Raw genomic sequence first — 26,903 nt, forward strand, 5'->3', positions numbered from 1 at the left:
TAATACCCTGGGGTGTTGGTGGTCACATGGCGGCATTCATAAGTGCCTTTTTGTCAGACAGAACTATCCAAGTAAGACTCGGGAAAACTCTTTCCGATCCTCTCATTTAAGAAAATGGAATCCCGCAAGGAAGTGTTTTAGGCTGCACCCTGTTTAGCATTGCAATAAATGAAATTGCATTGTACGTTATACCTCCTGTACGCTGTTCTTTGTTTGTAGACAATTTTGGCATTTTCATCTCGGCAAAGAAACTCTACTTCTGAAAGAGCTCTGCAGTTGATTATAAACCGGCTTGAACAGTGGTGTAGAGTAACGGGATTTTCGATGTCCCCATCAAAAACGAAGTGCATGATTTTTTTCTAGGCTTCAAACCATGGAGAAGCCAACACTAACTTTGATGGGAAAGAGAATACCAACCGTCAAGGAAATAAAATGTTTGATTCTCGTCTTACTTGGGTGGCACACATCCAAAATCTTAAAAACAAATGTTTAAAACGCCTTAACATCTTGAGAGCTCTGAGCGGAACAAAGTGGGGGGCTGACCGGAGCTGCTTGCTCAAATTTTACAAAACCACCATTCGTTCCTGCCTAGATTATGGTTGCCATGCTTACGGATCAGCAGAAGCAAATGTTCTTAAAATGTTAGATACAGTCTAGAACTCTGCTTTGCGATTGACCACTGGGGCCTTCCGTTCCACCCTCACCATCAGTCTTCTTGGTGAAACTGGAGAACCTTCCCTTGTCTACAGACGACTGCAACTGTCCCTAAATTATATTTATGCAATATCGTAAAAACCTGAATACCCTGCTTTTGAATCAGTCCTACTTAACCCTCTTCAAGATTTGTTCCTAGTGAGACCCCGCCACCCATCACCCATAGGTGTCAGGGTTAGATCTTATGTCGAACAATTAAGACTAGATGAGTATGAGTTTAGGGTAGTACATTAGTGAGACGTTCCACCTGGGATAGTCACAAAACCTGAGATAAATACAAGTCCTCTACTACAGATATCCTATACCAACAGGAGTTCCGTCGGATTATATGCAGCCTAACTCCCTGCGATGTTGTATATATACTGACGGATCAAAGGACAATTCGAGGACGGGTTGTGCGTTACTGCAGGTAGTCGCTACGGCTTCCGTCTCCCTAATGATTCCTCTATCTTTGTAGCGGAACTAACAGCCATAGAGCAGGTCCTCAACATCACTTGGTCTAGAACTTGGAGGTTAGTGGTCCGTGGACAGACTCCATCAGCAGTTTACAGGGTATTAGTGATATTTTCTCAAAGAACATAATAGTTCATGATATATGGAAATCCATACATTCACTACAATGTGAAGGCGTCAACGTAGTTTTTGTTTGGGTGCCGGATCACGTTGGTATTTCGAGAAACGAGCTGGCGAATGAAGGAGCGAAGGATGCACTGGAACTTCAGCCTTTTACTACACGGATGATGGCATCCGACATTACCCCGGTGGTGAAGGCTGAAATGAAAGTGGAGCTCTGAGTGGTGGGCAGTCGAGATAAACAAGCTGCGCCGTATAAAGGACTGTGTGAAACCATGGGGTACAGCCAGCCGCAGCAATCGTCGTGAGGAGGTTGTGTTGTGTCGCATGCGTTTAGGTCACACACTGCTGACTCACGGCTTCCTCATGAACAGAGAAAACCCTCCAGTCTGTGACACTGTTGTAATTGTGGAGCATGTGCTTGTCGACTGCCCTCGCTACACAAGGTTCCGGCGCGTTCTTGATCTGCCAGCTTTGTTAACTGATCTACTGGGCGATAACAAGACTATAAATGGGAGGCTTTCTTAAACGAAACCAACCTTTTAGGCCGAATATAGTTCTTGTTATTAACTATTAATGTATATTTTGTTAATGGTTACACTAATTTTATCTTAGTTACCCTTGTTATTTAGTTTTTAATGCTTGTTTGTTAGATTTACAAGTATTACCAGTATGGCCCATTTAAAGGCATGCCGGTAGTAATGTTTTTATTCCTGTAATTTTGTTATTTAGTATTTATTCCCTATTTATTTAGTTGCTAATAATTGGCAGAGTGGCCCATTTACAGTCACTTTGGCAATAACATTGTTGAGTTTGTTATATTGCTAATTATTTTATGTGCTACCCTTATAATTTAGATTTTAACTTTTGTCAGAATGGCCCATCTACAGTCACCCTGACAGAAAATTTTTGAGGTGTTATATTGTTTTTATGGGTTAATTATATAACATATATAAGGTACTGTTTAAGGTCTTTATTTGGGGATACCTTATAGCACGAGTAAATGACAACACTATAACAGTCTCTTGTGTTTTATGGTCTAAAAAAAAAATCCGATACCAACAGAAGTGCTTAAATACATTTGTAAAATCATGATTTCACAATATTCCACTCATATGGGAAAGCTGAATTTGGAATCCAAAAAAATTCTATTCCCGGATGACTGCTGATGGCAGTATGCAAATTACCGATGGCTTTGAAGTTCGGCTACCGCAGATCTTTGCTGGTATGTATTTCTTCTTTGTTTATTCCTTATTGGATATATGTATTTTCCTCTTTGTTTATTCCTTATTGGATATATGTATTTTCCTCTTTGTTTATTCCTTATTGGATATATGTATTTTCCAAAATCACAGAAAGGAAAGTTATTAGGTATACACGATGATTCGTCGACACATCGAAAGACACAGGAATAAAAACTAAGGGGCTTAAATAACGATAAATCATCACCGAATTTCTCGCATATCGCTAGCGACAAAATGTTAGGGCACTACAGCTTTGTGGCATTCCTTACGAATACAGCTAGTGCTAAACCGCCACAGTTGAACTCAGCGTAAGGGTTAAATACAGTATTACAGTTGTTTATTTGGTTTGAAAATAGACTACAGAATTGGATATTTTCGACTGGGAAAAACCGGGAATTTGAAAAGAGGTTTTGAGTGGGCACACTGTTTATGTAATTTAGTTCTTTATTGTAGTTTTCTGTTGAAAGTGGTGTATTTAAAAGTCTGTAAATCATTGAATTAAATGTTGCTCTTTTTTATGCAAGTGGATGGTTAGATTCATTGATGATAAATCTGTATGAGATGGTTTCCTGTAAATATCAAATTCAAATTATGTTTCATTTCTAATAACTAATACGTCTAAAAATGGGATACTATTGTTTTGTTCAACTTCATATGTAAATTTAATAGTAGGGTAAAACGAATTAAGAGTTGTGATAAAATCTTGTATTGTTTTCATTTTTATTAAATATTGTAAAGGCAATATATGTGAACAAATGAAAACATACAAGACTTTATCACAACTCTTAATTCGTTTTACCCTACTATTAAATTTACATATGAAGTTGAACAAAACAATAGTATCCCATTTTTACAGTAGCTGAAGGAACAAAAATGGAGGGACTGGGCATTAGCTTGATTCAAGAAACCATTTGTTCCGTGACTACAATTTGATAAAACAAGCGTGCCCCATGAGTCCATGATACAAAGCAATACACGAGACACTAAAATAATTCTCTTGCCAGCACGATCAATTACATCCTGAGAACTCATTGCTCTTTAAATATATGAAGTGAAATCCTATTGACAATGCAAATAATTTTTCACCCCACATTTGCTGTACTTCCCTCTCAATAGAATTGTAAACTGAATCTTATTCATTATTCATACTTGTAAATTGAAGACAATAAAATAATCCTTCTAATGCAATGTTAGCAAAATCAAACAAGGTCCTAGTGCTTATACCCAAGAAGTAAGAAAACAATGCCATTCATTCATGATGCAAAAACAGCGGCAGGTAACATTCTCTGATTGAACAGCAGATGTGCCTGCTCTACGGCACTCAGACAGGCACTACACACGTGAGGTACATTGCAGAATGTTGCTGAAGGCATCGGCAGTGCTTGGGGCTGTAGCCCATTAGCAAATGTGTTTAGGAGATGAGGATGGCATAAAAAATCGTTTTTTTTTAGATCTTAGATTGACGAAGTTTTATTTATCTAAACAAAACATTGTAAAAATATTTAACCGTCCTCAAACTTTTGGACAACTCGGAATAAAATCCACTTAACAATTGTACGACTTTATTCATAACAAAAATACATGCTCTTACAGAAGACTAAAACTTATAGAAAAAATAACATTATCTATTCTCTGTTAACATCAACAATATGAATAGCATTTGTGCCTAACAATTCCACATAAATTTCACTATATCTAAACACAATCTATTAACATCTATAAAATAACTATAGTAAAAATAATTCTCTTTTAACGATTAATGTCTTAAATAACATCTTGTGCTTCCAATCATTATGAAAATAGCATTTCCTCTTTGTCTTTCAATAATAATATTAGTTCGTTTTATTTCCTCATAAATTAAAACAAAAGTTGAACTAAGAACTTCAGATTTTGTATGGTATTCCTGAAGGGTATTTTTAAGAAAATATAATAAAGATTGAAAACTAAAGAAAGACCTACATATAATCTACCTGGTAGTTTACTATTTTATGCATGGAAATTAAATGAACGTCATTATAATTGTGTATATAATGTCTTGTATATTATTGTCTGATCTCAGAAAATATTGTTTACTAAACTTGTGCAAACCTAAACTTCAGGTACGTTAGTTGGTTAGTTGTTTCTAGTATTACAACTATGGCACACTGACAATACTAGTCTTGATTCGCTCTTTTCATCGTAATAATTTAAAGCAACAGCACTGACAATTATAAATAATAACAAAAGACATAAAAACATCGTGCAAGATTGCGGCACTGATAATACACACAAAACACGTCAAAACTACCTGTAAATTTTAAGAAAACATTAGCTGAAGACATGTAAAGACACGTTTATTTAACAGTTGCACATTTAACGACAGTTAAGTCTTGTTATTGCCATGACTTGTTATGTGGATGAAGTTAGGCTTCTCTGGGTTCGTGTGGGGCCGGCAGCTTCTCCCACGACGGCTCCACTCCCCAGATCTCTCGAGCGTACTCGGCGATGGTACGATCAGAAGAGAACTTTCCAGAAGACGCAATGTTGTTGATAGACATCTCTACCCATTTTGCCTGGTTCTGAAATTATAATATTTACTTTATTCACTCCATGATTTAATTAATATACAATTTTAAAGTAGTTCACTAATCTAACACCACTGTAAACAAACAAAGTATTGGAAATGTGCAGCTGTGTGGAGCTTGCATCTACACATTGCTACCAGTAGATAAGCATAATTTGACCTCTTGCTAGTTCAGTGCAGTCTTATTATCACATTAAATCTTATAGTCAAAGAAATTTGTTCTTAAACCATCATTTTTTGTTATTGTAGATTCTTTTACCTCACTTCACTTCATTAAAATATTGTCTTTTCATATACCTTTTAAAGCTAGGTAAGATGCGTTATGAAATACTTTGTTTGTAAAAAAAGGTGGTGAAAAGAGATTTTTGCAGCAATTCTTCTAATTTTTAGATCTTTACAAAGAATTTACTGAAGTTATTTTAGTAAATTTAATAGAGCAAATTGTTTCAACTTTTGCATTCAATTAACTGGAAAATTATAAGACGTCCAGAATGACTGTTTCTCGACTTTTATTACGAGTAAAAGTGAAATATTTTAACAAATCCCAATAGCTTTTTTTGCCCATTATTTTTAATTTGTAAAGTTTACATTATGGCTGCTTTAGGTCCAAATGTTTTTACAGACCATTGCCTTTTCAACCTTACTCTGTCCGCTCCTGGACATCCATAACGTTGCCCAGATTTAAGTGACATCGGTTTTTGCTGTGCCCAGTGGTGGGTTCAACTGGAAGGTATAATCAGCCAGAAGTGACCTCTGTTGGGTATACGCTGTTTTCTCTCTAATTAAAATTAAAGCAATACAGGCAGAATTTAAATCTATGCCATCTCTTTATTAAAAGTCCGGTGAGCAAGTCAGATGACGTAAGTAATGTTAATTCAAGGCTGTTGCATATACAACTACAACTAACATAAAATTGTATTACCTTACTTACATGTGAAATATAAGAAACTTTAAACCACCACTTTAATGCAGGTAATTGTACAAGGAATAAATGGAAATGGGTTGGGCAGGAAGAAAGCGTATCAAACCTGGAAAATTAAAATTACTTTTATTTTGAAGTTTTATTTTAAAATATATTTATTACAAGAAAATACTTTTCAGTACCAAATTTTAGTATCCTTAGAATAAAGCTATAATAACAACAAACATTCAATGTAGTATTGACTACACCAAAGGTGGTTCAAAATTATGTTAAAACTGAAATGAACTAAAAAAATATGATGTGATCACAACAGAACGATTTAATTATAAGTGTTTATTGTTTCTGCCATTTCAGTGTAACATTATTTTGAACCACATTACAAAAATAGAACAAGTATAACCATAATTCTTGTAAAGTTTGAAGTTATACTTAAAATAACAAATAACACTCACCTGGTAAGTTTCATTAACCTTGTCTTGGCTCTTGATGTAGTCCTCATAATCGGCCAGAAGATAGAATCTGAAATCAATTTCAATGTAAACAAAGTCACCTGAGAGAATTGTAGAGGCTTTAATGTCAGTAACTAAACTGGGGGAAACCTCAAGTGTAACTGTTAGATGTTGGTAGGCCACTAAGTGTGGTACAATGTCTCAGGTAATTGTTCTCTCAGCACATTGTTTAGAGTCTCCATCCAGTGAACCAACTCTCACACACTTAGCTTTAAGTCAAACACTGCTTTTTATAGGTTATTTCATCTCTTCTTGTGAAGGCAAATGTACCAAGTACTTTTTATTTAAGCTATGGTTTTATCTAATTTAAAAGTATTTTATTGACAATATAATAATAGAATTAGTCTTAGGTAGGTCTCTAATATTAATGGGATATAAATTAATTTCCATATTTTGATGTTTGGCTCTACTAAATGTTTGCTATGGTAAGTGCTAAATACTGTGAAATTCAATTATTTGGCCAAAAGTTACAACACTTCCTAGCTAGGCCTGGATAAGGATTGAAGTTTATAACTGTGTAATAAAGTGGAGCAGACATACTGGCCTGCCGAGCTGACGGATGGAAAACCAAGCATTTTGAGATAATACTAACATACTCGAGGCTTTCTAAGATGTACAGATTGCATGACGTGTTTTGTAATGTTTTTATAATATATTGGCACTTAAAAGGTTGATTAAATTCAGAGGTGGAATTTTGATTTAAGTATTGTTACATTTTGTTGGTTTTATTTGGTTCTGAAATAAGCCAATATTCTAGATCATCGTAATAAACTAATGTTTCATTTTGCATTACGATTAATGGTTTCGTTCATGTAGAAACTGACCTGTCCCACTTGAGGAGAACATTGGCCACGTCCTTGAACTCGTCCGGGTTCCCGCTGCTGAAGAACCCATTCTGTATCTGATCGATGCACTGTCTCAGCTCGGGGATGGAATTGTAGTACTTGTAGGCGTCGTAGCCAGCCCGCTTCAGGGCCTCCACCTCCTCCACTGTCATGCCGAAGATGAAGATGTTCTCTCGGCCCATTTCTTCAGCCATCTCAACATTGGCTCCATCCAGTGTTCCGATAGTTAATGCACCATTCAACTAAAATTAAATTTTTACTACTTAATAAGTATACTATGTGAGTAATGATATTGTATATTAAAAAGTTATACCGTTGTACATCGTGAAATATATACAAAAACAATTGAAAGTCATGTATTTTGAAAGCAGATTCGTAGTCTAGGAGAATTCCAAACAATTTTAAAAAATGTACTAAATCAAAGAATCCTATAATAGTGGTGATAACACAAGAATATATACTCATTAATTGGTAAAAATCTTTTCAGAATTAAGATGATTTTAAATGTACTATCACCCCTAAGATTTAGATGCTCACTAAGAAACCTTTTATTTAAATTCATGATTTAGTTCCATAAATTTAAGGAACCAAAATTTTTTATCACAATATAGTGGTTTAGAATATAACAAATGAGAATTATTCTTGTATGGTATTAACATGAAAATAAACTCTATTAAAAAATGAGCTATATACACTTATAATTCCATATTTCTAACATTGATTTTTAGTTCCAGCCATTCCTCCATTTCTTCCCAAACATGGGAAAATAATTGAACCAGAAACTAATGCAAAGTATTAGTTTCTTGATCCTGTCAAGTTACTCATTATCCTCAGAGTTTATTAATACTTCTATCACAATTATTTGTTTTGTTTTAAAAACTGATATTTTTAAATACATAACAATTGATACATTTTATTTGTGTATTTATTTGTCACAATTATTTGTGTTGTGTAGAGTAGCATCTTCTTAACCACAATGAAGATGCTGCAGGTTGTGCCATGTTGGATATCACTATGGTTTATCTGATACTGTTTGAGTTAAGATGTTGAAGTAAGAGTGGCAGCGATAGTTTAGCTCAGAGGTGATAAGTTTGTTTTTTAACACTCAGATAGTGAATGCAGTTCCGCCTATACAACCATCAGAATCTTCTTTATTAACAAATTTCTTCAAGAAATGTAATAGTGGCATATGTACAAAATTATTTTTTATAAAATACACAATAAAATGTATAATATTAAGTCCAGGTAATTTCAAAAAATTCATCATAGAGTAAATTGGATTGTCCGATTCTTTAGTTTTTTTCTTTAACCCTCTCCCGCTCGCAAGGCATGAATCGGCACGGCCACCACATAGCCACTGCAGCTTAAACGGCACAGATCGGCACGCACTGCTTTACCCACTACAGCCGATAAGTGCTGCTCTCGAGTAGCAATATTTTGTACTACTACGGGTTGTTTGCTATCTGGAGACCATTTACTTTACTTTTACAATAGATTAATTCCATTATTTTGTTATTTATATTAGTTGTGCGGAAACAATGGCGGGTTGTAGTCGTACACTTTGTGAAAGTGAAATCGATCTCGTTATTAGTAATGATTACGACGATTCAAGTGAGTGTAGTGATGTACCAGAGCCTTGTGAAGTGGTTGGTGGGATTGAGGATGTAGTTCGGAGTGATCACAGTGGCAGTGATGGCGAGCCAGACATTGACCTTCACCAAGTAACTGCGCAACAAACAACCCCGTGCCACCGGCGCCCAGCTGTCCGTGTGCCCCCTCCCTGGTCTCGTACAATCAACTTCATTGAACCAATATATAGTAAAATAATTAATATATATAATTATAGTTAATTACAATGACAGAACGTGTGTGAGTTGAGGTGCCCCGTATTTTGACCGAGCGCGACCGGCAGAGCGAATTAATTGAGGTTAGAAGCACCGTGAGCGCCTGGAAACAATACGAGCGGGAGAGGGTTAACCCATTAAGGAAGTAGTTAACTTGATTCTGAACTGACCTGTACAAGGCAATTAAAATCAGCTCTTTTGCAGGCAGTTGGTAAAAAATTCATAAAATTACTTCTATTAAAGATAAAATTATAATTTTTGTATTGTTTTGTAGAAAAAATTGTGTTCTTTAAAAATAAAATATACTCACTGTAGATTTAAAAAAATTTTTAGTAAAAAATATAAAATATACATTTTTTTTAGAAATTATAAAATTTTAAAAGCTATTTGCTATAAAAACTATTTAAAAAATTTTAAGCCATCTAAACTATATATTTTTTGAAACTTTATAATGTTTTTTACGTGAAAACAAAAACTTAAATTTATATCTGTAAAAATAAACATGCGACAAAAAGTGTTGTAATCATTTACGGTTCTTCATTTGCGATTTCATCATGAGTTGTAGGTTGCCATGGAATTTAGTCTATATTGAAATTAAATTTTAAAACACTGGATAACTGTTAGTTACTAAGTCTTACTATTTTTTCACTATATACACATGTTTCTTCAGGATTTTAGTAGTTTAGCTTGGTATGAAAATCCTTAAAACATTTTTCAAGATGCAGTGGAACTTGACACCGGTCGCACATCCAAGCAGTCTCAGACCTCTTGTTGTGGGAAGTGCAAAGTTTACAAGCTCTGGTCAGTTGAACAATTATGTCCTCAACACTTCATCACTGCTGTTTTCGGAATCAAACTCAAAATCACTATCTAAATAACGGTCCACTTCAGAAGAATTTAAATTTCACGATCCATTATGCGCACATAACCAAAAAGTTACAAACACGCAGTAAACGGCGTCGACTGCCTCAAAACAAACAGATGGCCAACTGACCAAAACTATATTTTGTTAGTCAGTATAAACGTTCACAAAGGACACGCCAATGATATCTATCGAAAAATTATAGAACTATGTCGGTAAGTAACGACACAGTATAGACATCGAGTCAGGCTCGTGTTTCTGCATTCAGTCCGCTTGGAGCGGCATCGAGTCAGACTCGTCTGTCTTCCTCAATGGGTTAATGTAGCACCAGTTTCTTCCCTGAGATCTTGAGCTAGGTGGTTGAGAACTTTAATACCGGCATATTTTTGGTTTTGTTGCAAATAGAGAAGTTCGGTGAGCTGGTAGGTTGAAAAGGTTGGCATGCCTCGTATTATAGTTGTGCAGGGCAGTTCTTCAGGTCCCACCTCACAGATGTATAATGCATAAACAGTCATTATATGAAGGTTTTTAAAGTGCTCACAGCAGCTCTCCATACGATTTATACCTGCTAAGATTTTGAATTTCTTATTTGGAAAATTCATTGCATAAGAGAGTAATTTTTATTTAATTTCTAAAAATGAATATATTACATTGTAATTAAATCAGTATGAATATTTAAACAAATAAAAACAGTTTAAACGACTATGATATCCATTATTCGCTAACCTGGAGGAAACCTCCATGAGCGCCTGATGGTGTTTCTAATTTTAAGCGCCTGATGGAGGGTTAAACATAACCTAAAATAACTATATTTTGTTGTTTTTTTATATGGTCGGTACAAAGTAAAAGGCAGGCAACAATTTATAGTATTAAAAGTGTCAGCTTTCTTCTCTTCATTTTCTTGTTGTCCTAATTCTATTCTTTTAAAAACCATTGTTTCTCTTTATAATGAGTGTTAAGTGTAAAAATACACTAAGAAAAGGTCATTTTAATATGTAAAATGGATAAATAGCAGTTGTGCTGAGCAACACTACTGTAGAGCTTACCATAAACTTCATGTTGCCGGTTCCTGAGGCCTCAGTGCCTGCAGTGGAGATCTGCTGGCTGAGATCTGCTGCTGGGATGATCTTCTCGGCCAGAGTCACCCGATAGTTCTCCAGGAAGATCACCTTCAGTTTGTCTCCCACGATAGGATCGTTGTTGACAACATTTCCAACAGCACAGATGAGCTTAATAATCTTCTTGGCCATGTAGTAGCCGGGAGCGGCCTATGAACATATCAGTTTACTAGCCACACACCTGCAGACAGCATTGAGATCACCTTCAGTTTGTCTCCCACGATAGGATCGTTGTTGACAACATTTCCAACAGCACAGATGAGCTTAATAATCTTCTTGGCCATGTAGTAGCCGGGAGCAGCCTATGAACATATCAGTTTACTAGCCACACACCTACAGACAGCATTGAGATCACCTTCAGTTTGTCTCCCACGATAGGATCGTTGTTGACAACATTTCCAACAGCACAGATGAGCTTAATAATCTTCTTGGCCATGTAGTAGCCGGGAGCAGCCTATGAACATATCAGTTTACTAGCCACACACCTACAGACAGCATTGAGATCACCTTCAGTTTGTCTCCCACGATAGGATCGTTGTTGACAACATTTCCAACAGCACAGATGAGCTTAATAATCTTCTTGGCCATGTAGTAGCCGGGAGCAGCCTATGAACATATCAGTTTACTAGCCACACACCTACAGACAGCATTGAGATCACCTTCAGTTTGTCTCCCACGATAGGATCGTTGTTGACAACATTTCCAACAGCACAGATGAGCTTAATAATCTTCTTGGCCATGTAGTAGCCGGGAGCAGCCTATGAACATATCAGTTTACTAGCCACACACCTACAGACAGCATTGAGATCACCTTCAGTTTGTCTCCCACGATAGGATCGTTGTTGACAACATTTCCAACAGCACAGATGAGCTTAATAATCTTCTTGGCCATGTAGTAGCCGGGAGCAGCCTATGAACATATCAGTTTACTAGCCACACACCTACAGACAGCATTGAGATCACCTTCAGTTTGTCTCCCACGATAGGATCGTTGTTGACAACATTTCCAACAGCACAGATGAGCTTAATAATCTTCTTGGCCATGTAGTAGCCGGGAGCAGCCTATGAACATATCAGTTTACTAGCCACACACCTACAGACAGCATTGAGATCACCTTCAGTTTGTCTCCCACGATAGGATCGTTGTTGACAACATTTCCAACAGCACAGATGAGCTTAATAATCTTCTTGGCCATGTAGTAGCCGGGAGCAGCCTATGAACATATCAGTTTACTAGCCACACACACCTGCAGACAGCATTGAGATCACCTTCAGTTTGTCTCCCACGATAGGATCGTTGTTGACAACATTTCCAACAGCACAGATGAGCTTAATAATCTTCTTGGCCATGTAGTAGCCGGGAGCAGCCTATGAACATATCAGTTTACTAGCCACACACCTACAGACAGCATTGAGATCACCTTCAGTTTGTCTCCCACGATAGGATCGTTGTTGACAACATTTCCAACAGCACAGATGAGCTTAATAATCTTCTTGGCCATGTAGTAGCCGGGAGCAGCCTATGAACATATCAGTTTACTAGCCACACACCTGCAGACAGCATTGAGATCACCTTCAGTTTGTCTCCCACGATAGGATCGTTGTTGACAACATTTCCAACAGCACAGATGAGCTTAATAATCTTCTTGGCCATGTAGTAGCCGGGAGCAGCCTATGAACATATCAGTTTACTAGCCACACACCTGCAGACAGCATTGAGATCACCTTCAGTTTGTCTCCCACGATAGGATCGTTGTTGACAACATTTCCAACAGCACAGATGAGCTTAATAATCTTCTTGGCCATGTAGTAGCCGGGAGCAGCCTATGAACATATCAGTTTACTAGCCACACACCTACAGACAGCATTGAGATCACCTTCAGTTTGTCTCCCACGATAGGATCGTTGTTGACAACATTTCCAACAGCACAGATGAGCTTAATAATCTTCTTGGCCATGTAGTAGCCGGGAGCAGCCTATGAACATATCAGTTTACTAGCCACACACCTGCAGACAGCATTGAGATCACCTTCAGTTTGTCTCCCACGATAGGATCGTTGTTGACAACATTTCCAACAGCACAGATGAGCTTAATAATCTTCTTGGCCATCTAGTAGCCGGGAGCAGCCTATGAACATATCAGTTTACTAGCCACACACCTGCAGACAGCATTGAGATCACCTTCAGTTTGTCTCCCACGATAGGATCGTTGTTGACAACATTTCCAACAGCACAGATGAGCTTAATAATCTTCTTGGCCATGTAGTAGCCGGGAGCAGCCTATGAACATATCAGTTTACTAGCCACACACCTACAGACAGCATTGAGATCACCTTCAGTTTGTCTCCCACGATAGGATCGTTGTTGACAACATTTCCAACAGCACAGATGAGCTTAATAATCTTCTTGGCCATGTAGTAGCCGGGAGCAGCCTATGAACATATCAGTTTACTAGCCACACACCTACAGACAGCATTGAGATCACCTTCAGTTTGTCTCCCACGATAGGATCGTTGTTGACAACATTTCCAACAGCACAGATGAGCTTAATAATCTTCTTGGCCATGTAGTAGCCGGGAGCAGCCTATGAACATATCAGTTTACTAGCCACACACCTGCAGACAGCATTGAGATCACCTTCAGTTTGTCTCCCACGATAGGATCGTTGTTGACAACATTTCCAACAGCACAGATGAGCTTAATAATCTTCTTGGCCATGTAGTAGCCGGGAGCAGCCTATGAACATATCAGTTTACTAGCCACACACCTACAGACAGCATTGAGATCACCTTCAGTTTGTCTCCCACGATAGGATCGTTGTTGACAACATTTCCAACAGCACAGATGAGCTTAATAATCTTCTTGGCCATGTAGTAGCCGGGAGCAGCCTATGAACATATCAGTTTACTAGCCACACACCTACAGACAGCATTGAGATCACCTTCAGTTTGTCTCCCACGATAGGATCGTTGTTGACAACATTTCCAACAGCACAGATGAGCTTAATAATCTTCTTGGCCATGTAGTAGCCGGGAGCAGCCTATGAACATATCAGTTTACTAGCCACACACCTACAGACAGCATTGAGATCATCAAAAAGTTTCTGCGATGAAATAAAGCAAGGTATACAAAATACATTTGATAAAAAGTCTAAAAAATTGATTTTAAGCATGAAAAACTGATGAATGTTTTTAGGTATAATTTAGAATGGATAAAATTATAAAAATATCATAATAGAACAAGATTTGAATTAGTCGAACTGAAAGCCAAGGATTCAATTCTTGGATAATAGAAACCGCAGACTTGGGTAAGTCAAGGTTAGGTTTCAAGGTTTAAACCTTCATTCTAGGGTCCACTGGTCTGAAGGAATAATGTCTTTTTTAAGGAGAGACTGATCTCCTTTTATGCCTTATTCTGTCCATCCTCATGGGCCACTGGCCTGTGCAAGAATCAAACAGAATGAGGGGGAGAATCGATACAGTACAAGGTCGATGGTACTGATAAAAAGTGCAGCGGTCACGGACAGGAATTGAACCTGCACTATCTCTAACTCAGACTCAACGTCCGACTTAAACCACTCAGCTATTGGCACTCCCCGAGCCACTTTACACACTTTTAAGTGTTTGTTTGAAATCAGTGACCCTAAAAGAGAGGTTTCAAGGAACCTACTGATTCTCATTACAGAAAAAGTTAAGGTAAGAGAAGGCGAAATTGCTTGGACACAGCAATACCTTTAACACTATGAAATATTAGACATGTTGACATATCCTCAAACTGTGTGTATTGAAGTTTCCATAATTACCTTTCCACCAATCATGACTGTCCTGGGAACAAAATTCCCGGTTGGATTCTTCTTGATGCGATTGTACAGTGTGATAATGTGGAGGCAGTTTAGCAGCTGGCGTTTGTACTCGTGGATCCTCTTCACCTGTCGACAACATCATAACGATAATCTCACTCTGAGCTTGTTCTATCGCACTGAACCTGAGGTCATCTATTGTCGAGTAGGAGTGAACAAGAGCTTATCTTCCGAGTAAACTCTAACTCAGTACCTCAACATATTTTATTAATGACATCTATCAATCAATTCCTTTATTACTGAAACACAATGTTTATAAAGGCAAATATCACTAATCAAAATTCTAATAATAAAACTACAATTACACTATACCTGATAAGTGTAACACATTTATATCTAGACAAATTTTGGAATAAATAACACCAGATTTAAATAAAGAAAATATTTTAAAAGTTTAACAAGCAGTATTGAAAAGCAGTTTAACAATAATAAATATTGAAATTGTTAAAATACACGAAAACTGATTGTCCTGCATTATAAACATTGTTGTGATATTTTTCATCTAAACTAATAAATAGCCTAGGTAATTTTCTAATATAATGTATATTACACAGTTAATACAAAATCCCCAAACACATTTGTAAGGTTTGACATAGGTACTACAGTTGGCTAGGATATCATGAAGATTACATAATTAACACTTGGGGATAATTTTGAAGAAGTTGACAAAACTTTTACTTCAGATAAATCAAACCGTATACACTGTAAATAAACTACAATGGCATATTTTACACATTCATTATCCTAAGAATCTTTTTTTAGAGTATAATTCATAAAATAAAAGAGGCTACAATAAAACAAGTTATAATTAAAGTTAGCTTCTTTTTCATATAATTTGTTTGACATTAACCCACATTATCCTACTGGCACAGAGAGAACACCTCAGTACGGTGAGTTAACATCCACTAGTGAATATATGAACCTGTAAATACCTGGATGTCAAAGATGGACGAGGGGTTGACCTTGATGTTGTATTCCTTCTCCAAGATGGTGGCCAGCCGAAGCTTGTTCTCATGCTTCACTTTCTGCACTGCTCGCTGGAACGTCGGGTCCTTAGCCCACTTCTTCAGCTGCTGCAGCTGCTCCAGGTGCACGGTCCACTCTTCCCCAATTTTCTGCAAGCAAGAAAGTTGTAATTTCTTATGTCACTGCAAACAATTTTACATGTACAGAAAAGATTTGTTACAATCTATGTGTGCATTACATTTGTATGGATGCTAATACCCAAATTTATCTACACTATTATATACAAATCTAATGGTGTCTGTCTGTGTGTCGTGTGTGACATTCTTAGGATCCCCGGTTTACATATACGCCTATTCTTATTTTTATAATCCCTCATAGCTTTGCCCACTGGTCTCTAAAGTAGCGAAAAATCCCATCTTGGTATCTAATGTTGCATTACAGAAAACAAATATTATTAATCAATCAATCAACTGTAGAGATCAAAGGGGCACAGCCCAGGGATTTTGATAAGAATAGGCCTATATGTTAACTATGGATCCTAAAACTGACTTCACCAACACAAATATTTTAGTCTATTCCAGACTATCGGCATATATAGAAAGTTGTTTTGTAAAAATGTTTTTGCTTGAAAAATCTGTGTCTAAAATGCTCCTGCACATTCCTGTTTGTTGGTGTAACATGAACAGGTACCTCAGCCACAACATCGGACAACGATGGATTGCAGAGCAGCAGCCAGCGACGGGGTGTGATACCGTTTGTCTTGTTTTGGAACTTCTCTGGTGTCATCTCATAGAAATCCTTGAAGCTGTAACAAGAAAAACTGGATTATTACCACAGTACAACAAAAATAACATACATAATAAATAATAAACAAAAATACAGCATTTACATCCAGGAGACAATATCCATAGCTTGGAATACTGCATTTGGTCAAACACTCAACGTCGACCCTATAAATATATTTTATTTACCGATAAATCACAGTTCACTTGTGATGGTATCAACAATTTAGGAAACCAACATTCATGACAGAAGTGAACCCTCATGCAACAATTGAACTTAACGTTCAACAGCGTTTTAGCATTAACGTATGGTTGGTATTATCATGATCAGCTGATTGGACCGTTTATTTTTCAAGAGCACTAAACAGATCAGACATACTTACAGTTTCTTCTAGAAGAATTATCTACATTGTTTGAAGATGTTCCTCTTACAACACAGCGCCAACTGTACTCCCAACACGATGGCACATCGTCACATTTTTCAAATATTGTTTCCACCTGCTTGAGAATCAACAGTTTCCAAATAAATAGATCGGTCAAGGAGGTCCTATACACTGGCCACCCAGGTCACCCGATCATATGCCGTTAGAAAGTTTACGACCTCAAAGTAATTCCTGTGAAGCGCTACTTAGACGTATTAATGAAGCTATTATGTATTTAAAGGAAAGCCCTATTGAACTAAGGAAAACTACAAGAGCTATTCTTCAACGAGCTTTGTACTATAATGAATAAATAAAAAATAAAATAATTGCATTTAATCAAACATCTATTCGCTTCCTGTGAACTTTATGTACACAGTTTTATTTAGAATAAAATTTTCTACAAGTTTTATTATAATTGTTGATAAGTTTCTTGGTGAAATAACAAAGTTATTGTTGCCCAAAGACGATAAAAGTGTTTTTAACTCCATCTTTTGTATTGAGACTGGTTTTCTCAAAAAATACTTAACTTACAGTTCTAAGACCTGTTTTATTCAAATTATCAGGTCAAAATCCACAGAAATGATTGAATTCACCATTTAATATACCTTACCAGAATTTCAGGAAGACCATGTTTCACACAGTGAGCTGAAATCAGGCCAAAATATTTCGCTAGCTGTTACTCACTAACAAAGCATTTCCGGTCCCAAGTTGATATAAACTTTGCCATTGTTTTTACATGTAGAATGAGCTCCTGCAGTTTCTGCATATCTTTGTGAATCACCCTGTATACTTTTTGGTTGTACATTATACTTGAATTATTAACATGACCAATTCAAATCATTATTGTACTGTAATTAACTACACATTATTTTAAAAGTTTGGGAAAAATCACTTCAAACCTAATAAAGCAGAGAATACCAGCTAATAGAGGTCAAAACATTTTTTTCAACTCTTCTATGAAAGTATAAAAGTGACAAGCAGGTACTAACATATCTGCCTTGATGATGTCACTGTGGATGGCAGCGACTCCGTTGACAGCGTGGGAGCCGACAATGGACAAGTGTGCCATATTCACTCTTTTCTCTCCTTCCTCCTCAATCAGTGACATCCGCCGCATTCGATCCCAGTCTCCAGGGAACTTGGCTTGCACCTCCTGTCATGCATTCATTTCATTACTGTCAGTAATTGTTCTCACTTATTATTGATAGTTAAAAAGAACCTAGATTTTCGAAAATATACAATCAATTAGATATTAATTAAATTCTGGAATAACAGGGAATACACATTACTTAGTAAACCCACTACACTAGTTACATTTTTGGATATTAAAAATGTAACAACATAATTACTACTATGGCATATTTGTATACACTTAATATACAGTGTGTTTGAAAAGTCCCGAAACGGTTTAATAATTTTTTAACCATTTCTTGTAAAGCAATGACACTTGATATATCAATATTACCCATAAAAATAAATTTTTTTATGCGATTGTCAGGTTTTTAACTTATCAGGGGTACGGCCCACAAGGAGTCAGAAGAAAATCTTACTTATATTATAACGTAGGTCGAGATGTACATAAAATTAAACGTCTTTTATAGTAGAACACGATGCCATAAACTGGACCTCAAAAAATGTACCTCATCCAAAATGGCGGTGTTTTAAAGTTTCTCTTAAATTATGCAAATTAGTATAACACATACTATTCTGTTTCTTAAAGATAACATTAATTTACTGTAGTCAAATTTAAAACAAAGAACTTAAAGTTACAGTTAAGTGTTTAAAATGCCTTCCAAGTGTCTGTTGGCAATATCCCAATCTGTGGTAGAAAACATAACAACAGTTTGTAACATATCCGGTTTAAAGAAACTCGGGAAATGCCTCCGGATATGTTAAGAAACTTTAACACGTCGCCATTTTGGATAAGGTAAGCCTTTTGAGGTCCGGTTTGCGGCATTGCGTTCTACTATAAAAGACCTTTAACTTGATGTACATTTCGACCTATGTTCTAATTTAAGATTTTCTTCTGACTCCTAGCATAAAAATTTTTATTACGAGGGCTGTTAATAAAACTTCTGATGTGGTATAAAAATAAAACTAGGAAGAGTAATTAAATAAATTTATTATCAAAAGTTAGGTACATTATTAGTTGCTTTTCAACATAATCGGCATTTAAATTGAGGCATTTTTCATACCTGGGTACAAGCTTCTTAATACCTTCCTCATAGAAGTTTGCCGCCAGTGATTTGAGATGGGTTTTCATGGCGTCTCGCAGCGCGTCGTCTGTTCGGAAGCTCTGCCCTCCTAGCATCTTCTTCAGTTCCGGGAAAAGGTGATAGTTACTCGGCGCTAAGTCAGGACTATACGCCGGATGGTCAAAAACATCCCATTTAAAACCGTCAAGAAGACGCTTTGTCAAAGCAGCACTGTGAGGACGGGCGTTGTCATGAATGAGCACTACTCCCGATGTGAGCATTCCTCTCCTTTTGTTCTGGATAGCTCTCCGCAAACGTTGTAACGTACCGCAGTATCCTTCCGCATTGATTGTGGTACCTGGCTCTAAAAACTCAACAACCAATACACCTTTTTGATCCCAAAACACGGTGGCCATAATCTTTTTGTTGTTGAAAGTTTTTTTGGGTTTGTTTCGAGAATTTGAATGCATCCATTGTTGGGACTGCTGTTTCGTTTCTGGGGTGTCGTACAGAACCCATGTCTCATCTCCTGTCACGATTTTGATCAAAAAATCTTCGCCAACAGCTTCATAACGGTTCAGAAAAGACGTTGCTGACGCCATTCGCCGAGCTTTGTGGTAATCAGACAACGTCTTCGGCACCCATCGCGCACAAAGTTTTTTGTAGCCTAACTTGTCAGTTACGATAGAGTATAGGGCTGACCTTGAAATCTCAGGAAATTGATTGGATAGCTCCGTAATCGTAAACCTTCGATTGCTTCTTACACTTTGGTCAACTCGATCAACGAGGTCTTCGTTTGCCACCGACTTTCGTCCTTGGCCCCCTTCATCATGAATGTCAACTCGTCCATCTTTAAATTTCCTACACCAATCACGCACTGCACTGTCACTCATAAAGCTTCCACCGTATGCTCGTTCCATTCTACGGTGAATTTCTGCTGCAGATAACCCTTCAGCTTGCAAGAAACGAATGACACTTCTCAACTCACACTTGGCGGGAGATTCTATCATGGTAGCCATGTTTATGTGTCGCTAGATAAATTGGAAATGGCGTCGGCCGTCTGAAAATGAGTGAGGTTGTAGTGGGAGAGGTGCGCAGTCGACTGCCGTGCATTGCTGGCCGATACCGCTTGCCCAGCCATCTAGCGGCATGATCGGAAGTTAAAAAAAAAACAGCCCTCGTATTATGGGTAATATTGATATACCAAGTCAATATTGATAAATTTTAAAAAATACTTGAACAAGTTACAAATTAAGAAAGTAATTCCAAATAACGTCTGACTTTACTAACAAGTGTTTTGATGCATTCTATCAACATATAGTTTGGTTATATATAAATACATGATTTAAATTTCATATGCTCATGTTTGAGCATTTGCAGTTGTAAAAGCCACTGACCTGGAGATGGAGGAAGTTGATGTGGTAGATAATCTCCATGTGACGGGGCAGGATGGATTGTAGCATAGAGCATGGCCAGCGCTCCAAGGCCTCAGGCAGCACTGTGTGGTTGGTGTATGCACATGTGCGCACAGTGATGTCCCATGCCTATCATCATCACCACACGGTCAAGTACGGCATAAACACAATAAAGTATGAAGGGCAACAAATTCACTCCTAAAAGCTAAACAATGTATCATCATCACTTTAGCCTGTTTGTATGGTAGCCGTCTCTTCCACCTATATGCTACAACTGTAGTTATCTGGAAATAATTTTATGTTTACTACAAAATATTTTGTTGACAAAATAATATAACACACAATAAATTAGACTTTCAGAAATTTATAGTGCTGGTGGTCAGAGGGTTATATGCAAATAAATAACTAAATTTACAACATGAGACACATATATAAACAAATTACATGGAATTTTCAAAATAATTGGTTCCTCCTTTTTCTTACTATTTTTTATTTTTGTTGAATTTTCTCTGACTGACACTTAAAATACAACTGAAAACTGAAACTATATTCCTTTAACTCTTCAGTATAGTAATATTCACCAATTAACCTGCTGACATTCTCTCAAACTGAGTCTTAATGAAACCTCCAATCTCAAGATATTTATTATTACTGAAAAATTTAATCCTTAAAGAAGCATAAGAAGCACTGAAATTAAAAACAGACATGTTGATACTAAACAAAATATATTTTATGTAAGCTTTATCAGGAATTTAGGAGAAGTGAATGGTTTTAAAGGGCCAAATGGCAGTTATACACCATTATTTCAAAAATGGGCTGATAGCAACTCAGTTGCTCAAACCTTAAAGTCAAATGTATTCTAACCTTATCCCAAGGCAGTCTCTCCACATCCAGCAACACTCTCATGAGCTCTGGGATAGCCAGTGAGGGATGAGTGTCATTCAGCTGGATGGCTACCTTATCCGGGAAGTGTTCGAAAGAAGTGCGGACAGAATCTCGTGACCCAAATTTGGACGACTTGTACCGCCTGATAATATCCTGTAAGATCGAAGGAAAACTCAAAATCAGATAGTTATAAAACCTTCCAATAGGCAAAATATTGTTTTCAGGCAATTCCTGAATAAAACTTAAAATTAGACCATAAACAACTTTCAAAAAGGTGATGAAATGAAAAATATAATTTTCACAGAAAATCAAATATTCTAAATTTAACACTAAATATCTTCAAATTTAAATTGTTTATTTTCTGGAAAAGATGTTAATAAAAGTAATATTTATAGCCAAGAATTGGAAGTAATGCAATTCTACAATAGTGTTTCGTACATCTAAGGACATTTTTGCAGTTCTTTTTTTATTTTCAATATAGTCTGATGAACAAAAATAATTCACCAAATAAGGACTTTAGAGTATTAAAAGTTTTAACATTTTTAGTAGAAAAACAATTTTCATGTAAATATCCTTGTACTTGTTACCTATCTAATAGGATGATGATTTTTCATTATAGATATAACAAGATCTTCATTAAGATTCTTCAATAAAATAAGACTTGTTCAATAACAAATTCACATCGCCACATTAATTATCATACATTTGATTTAAATTATGGAAATAAACACAATTATAGATTTATTTTTAATAGGGAAAGAGACTATATTTCCTAAATGTTATTTCTCTTTGTTCTAACATCAAAAACATATTTAGTTTGTAATGAGCCTAATAGTACATTAAATAAACTATTAAATGTGTTTTTTTAGTAAGAAATTAATATATAAGAATAAACAATTAGCATAAATGTATCAGTCTTTGAACATAAAACATATAGAGATATGTTGGATCTAGCTCAGACAACATGAGAATCAAACATATTTTTAATAACCTAAAATCTTGTTGAAAGTCTTTACACAATTCCATGAGAGTCATATTTATTTGTAACATAAGTTTACATAATCACAATGGACATTATAAATAAACATATGATAAGTCAAAATTTACAGTTAGCTAACCGTAAACAATATGTGGAAATTGAACATCTTGAGTCAGAAGTTAATGATAAATACATATATTTGAGAAAGTTTAATTCTCATAGGTTAGAAATACCACACGGAGTACCACAAGGATCTATTTTAGGTCCATTATTATTCCTTTGCTACATAAAAGGTTTGCCTGGGCTGATCCCTAGGGGCAATAATATTTGCTTGTATGCCGATGACTCTAATGTAACAATCTCTGGGAAGACCATGGAATGTATTGAGGAATCATCTTTTATTTGCCTTTCAATCATTAAAGACTTTTTTGACAGTAAAAATCTTCTCATAAATTCAAGTAAAACTAATTTTATATCTTTTAATACTAAACAAAATAGAGAAAATGATCAACCAAATATTTTTTTGGACAACACTTTATTAGAACAAGTTGATCATACCAAATTTCTTGGCCTAATGATAGATAAAAATCTTTCATGGGATAAACATATCGACTATGTTGTTAGTAAAATGTCATCTGGATTGTATGCCCTAAGACAAATGTCTAAAATAAGTAATTTGAAAACTCAAACACAAATTTATTATGCTATGGTCCATTCTCACCTAGCCTACGGGATTAGTGTGTATGGCGCTACAACAAAAATAAATCTTGATAGAATATTGCTTCAACAAAAAAGGGCACTTAGAATAATGTTTAACTTAAAAAGAGACCAATCAGTGAAACATATTTTTGTAGAATTAGGCATTCCAACTGTTTTTGGATTATACATTCTGGAAACTGTAGCATATGCTTAAGTAAATATAAATTTTGTCCAAGAAACAAATAGGCATAATTATAACACTCGTACAAACAGGCAAGTAGAACCCCATAATTTGAAATTTTATACTAAAAAAACAAAATTTGTAGGCACTAAAATGCTCTATCACCTTCCCCGGAAGTTTTTGTTGGAACAAAATTTGATTAAATTTAAAAAAGAACTAAAAGAATTTTTGATTAAAATAGCACCATATTCCATTGAGGAGTTTTGGGAAAGAAACTATAATTAAAATTTGTGTATACACTTTGTCTATTTATTTACTTATAAGCTATTATTTAAATTGTAGTTTATGTATACACGTAGTGCCATAAACTTAAGAAAATTATGTGATAAGATCCTTTTTCTGTATAAGAATTTATGTTAGAAACTAACTACATCTTGGAAAATATGTGTGTGTGTGTGTGTATTTTTTCTGTTTGGTGACCTGTTAAATGTTGAATTGTTATTTGTTTTTAAATTTTTGCTAATTATTATATTAGTTTGGTTTAAGTAATATGTCAGCTGTTGCTTGTATTAATTTAATTATTATATGCAAATTTTAGTTATTATTTAACTATTATTCAATATTATTAATTATTAGTAATTATACTTATTGTAGGTTGACGCTATTCATTGTACAATGTACATTTTATTGAATAAAGGATTTTTGAATTTGAACAGTTTCTTAAATTTTACAAATAATACTTAATCTTAACCCTCAAAGCGTAGGACACGGATATATTCAGAACTGCAGTAAACGCAGCATATAGAAATATCTGTAATTATCTTATTTATAAATTATTGTGTACATACGTTTATTGTGGGAATCATAAATTGCTGTGAATGTGTAGGAATGCATAAATGTATTGATTTATAACCATCGGGAAGCAAATTGGCTTGCATGTCATGTGAACGGTGCTTTTCTTTTGTCAACATTCTGTCTTACGATGAGGCGCAGCATACAGTTATAACCACACAACGCACCCATGTGTACGTGTAACACCGGTAGAACTTTTTTTATGTAACTATTTTTTTCTTCTAAGAAACAAAAAAAAAATTAACTTTAGCAAAAACAGAATTGTTTTCAATCCCTAAATGCACACTAATTGAACCAAGGCCAACTTCATTGTTTGAAAGGTTCAGACAATATTCTTACAACTTCAATTTTATAGTTTCCAAAGTACATAATACAGCCAGCCAGTAAAATTTGAAAAGATTTATATGTTAGTTATTTTATATAGAATATAGCTTGAGAATCCCAACTGAATTGCTGTTCACAGAATTACACTAAAATTTTCATTTTATTTACTTCTTTATTTCCCTGTATGTAAGGTGATATTAGGTCTTGTGCCAGTCTGTATACAAATTTAGAGTAACTGATGTTTTTTAATAAATGTTAAGATTCGTTAACAAATTTGTATTATCTGCACACAAAAATGTTACTACACAAGTTTACTGACACTAAAAGTGGTAGTCACTTCAATAAAACAGAAGGAGGGAGGTGAATATTAGATTACCTGCAGGGTAGCAGCACACATGAAGTACTCTTGCTTCAGACGCAACTCTTTGCCTTCAAAGAAATTGTCATTTGGGTAAAGAACTCTGGAAATGTTCTCCGCTTGGTTACGGTCCAGAACAGCTTGGATATAATCACCATCATTGACTAGAAAAACCAAGAAAATCTTATTACAAAACTAATGTTAGATGGCCGTTTTAATCCCTCTGAAGACACTGAAATTTTCTCAAACACTTCTGTCATCAGATAAAGGTTGTGTGTTGAGTGTATCTGCTTAGTACTTTTAATAAACATTCTTGGACCAATTTGAAAAATTTTAAACTCACAAACTAATAATAACAATTTCTTTTCCAAAAATAAATAGTCTACTTTGTACGAATGTGACCTTCTGATATGGGGGTCATTCAATAAGTCCTTAAAAAATCCAAAAGATGGCAATCGTAGTATCGGAAATAAATTTTTGCCACTAAGTAGCACTCTTAAGTTGTCAGCTTTATCCATCACATAGTTTAATTGTTTTTGTTGATTGAAGTAAACAACTTTAATTTGTCTGTAAAATGCATAAAAGAAAGTAACGAGCAGTAATTAAACACTTGTATTTGAAAGGGTTAATGCTGAAAGAAATCAAAGCTGAGTTGGACAAAGTTCATAGCTACTGTTGTTTTTGCAATTGTTTAGAATTAGGTGAATGAGTTTAAACGCGATTGTCCATCAACAAAAGATTAATCCAGATCCGGACGCCATCAGGAAGTGTCTTTCCCAAAAATTATTGACGAAATCTACGATATGATATTAAGTGATCAATACCAAATAGTTGAGGCCACAGGCTTATCGCAAGATTTCAATTTGCACGAAAAACTGTTGACTCTGAGGCTGTTTTGGCGCTTTTCCGTCACAATCTTACTGAGTTTCTGTGTCGATATATATAACTGTTGATGTTCAACAGTTGATAACTACACTCCAGAAACAAAAGAACAGCCAAAAAACAGTGGATTTTTGAAGGCGAACGGAATCTGAAGAGGTTAAAGACGGTCAAATCAGCCGGTAAGATAAGGCCACGGTCTTTTGGGATGCTCATGGAATCATCTACATTGATTACTTGATAAAAAAGAACAAAGATAACAGGAGAGTATTATGCATCATTACTGGAATGACTGCGCAAATAAATCAAAGAAAAACGTCCTCATCTGAAAAGGAAAAATATTTTGTTTCATGAAGACAATGCATGGGTGAACATTTGCGCAGTAGCGATGGCCAAAATTATGGAATTAAAGTTTACAACGTCCACCGTATTCACCACATTTGGCCCCCAGTGACAATTTTTTATTCCTAGATTTGAAGGAATGGTTGGCAGACAAAGGTTTACATCTAACGAGGAAGTAATCACCCAAACAAAAGCTTATTTTGTGGAGCACCCAAAAATCCTACTTTTTGAACGGCTTCAAAAATTGAAAAAATGCTTAGACAAATGTCTAGAGTTAAAAGGAAATTATTATTATTTGGAAAAGTTTTTTAATTATTTGTTTATAATTTTTTCTCAGTACTTACTGAAAAACCCTCTTATTTATTGATTGTCGACTTTATCTAGAGCAAATACCACAAACAAACAATTTAAATTATTTATTAACATGTGTTTATTTTTGAGGTTGCCTGAAGATGAAGTCTGATCCTCCTATCAATTATACATATTAGAAGATGTATGACATAGACATAGACATAGATATTTATTTGTACAAAACGTTCTTTACATGTTTTTTTACAATAGTGAACTGGTA

The 26,903-nt window shown here is 35.6% G+C and overlaps 1 protein-coding gene across 1 annotated transcript in view; it reads right to left on the bottom strand.

Moving 5' to 3' along the window:
• Window positions 1-4,076: 4,076 nt before the first annotated feature.
• Window positions 4,077-26,903, bottom strand: part of LOC124356537 (glycogen phosphorylase) — a 79,741-nt gene continuing 56,914 nt past the window's right edge. Inside the window, exons 6-16 of the mRNA XM_046807592.1 lie at window positions 25,130-25,275; window positions 21,698-21,871; window positions 20,816-20,962; window positions 18,213-18,376; window positions 16,710-16,824; window positions 15,986-16,168; window positions 14,997-15,122; window positions 11,123-11,344; window positions 7,350-7,612; window positions 6,469-6,535; window positions 4,077-5,089 (exon numbers count right to left, since the gene is read on the bottom strand). Of these exons, the coding sequence (XP_046663548.1) occupies window positions 4,934-5,089; window positions 6,469-6,535; window positions 7,350-7,612; window positions 11,123-11,344; window positions 14,997-15,122; window positions 15,986-16,168; window positions 16,710-16,824; window positions 18,213-18,376; window positions 20,816-20,962; window positions 21,698-21,871; window positions 25,130-25,275 (1,763 nt within the window). The 3' untranslated portion in view covers window positions 4,077-4,933. The remainder of the gene's footprint in view (window positions 5,090-6,468; window positions 6,536-7,349; window positions 7,613-11,122; window positions 11,345-14,996; window positions 15,123-15,985; window positions 16,169-16,709; window positions 16,825-18,212; window positions 18,377-20,815; window positions 20,963-21,697; window positions 21,872-25,129; window positions 25,276-26,903) is intronic.

Source organism: Homalodisca vitripennis, chromosome 3, assembly GCF_021130785.1.
Source record: "Homalodisca vitripennis isolate AUS2020 chromosome 3, UT_GWSS_2.1, whole genome shotgun sequence".
Lineage (NCBI taxonomy): Eukaryota > Metazoa > Arthropoda > Insecta > Hemiptera > Cicadellidae > Homalodisca > Homalodisca vitripennis.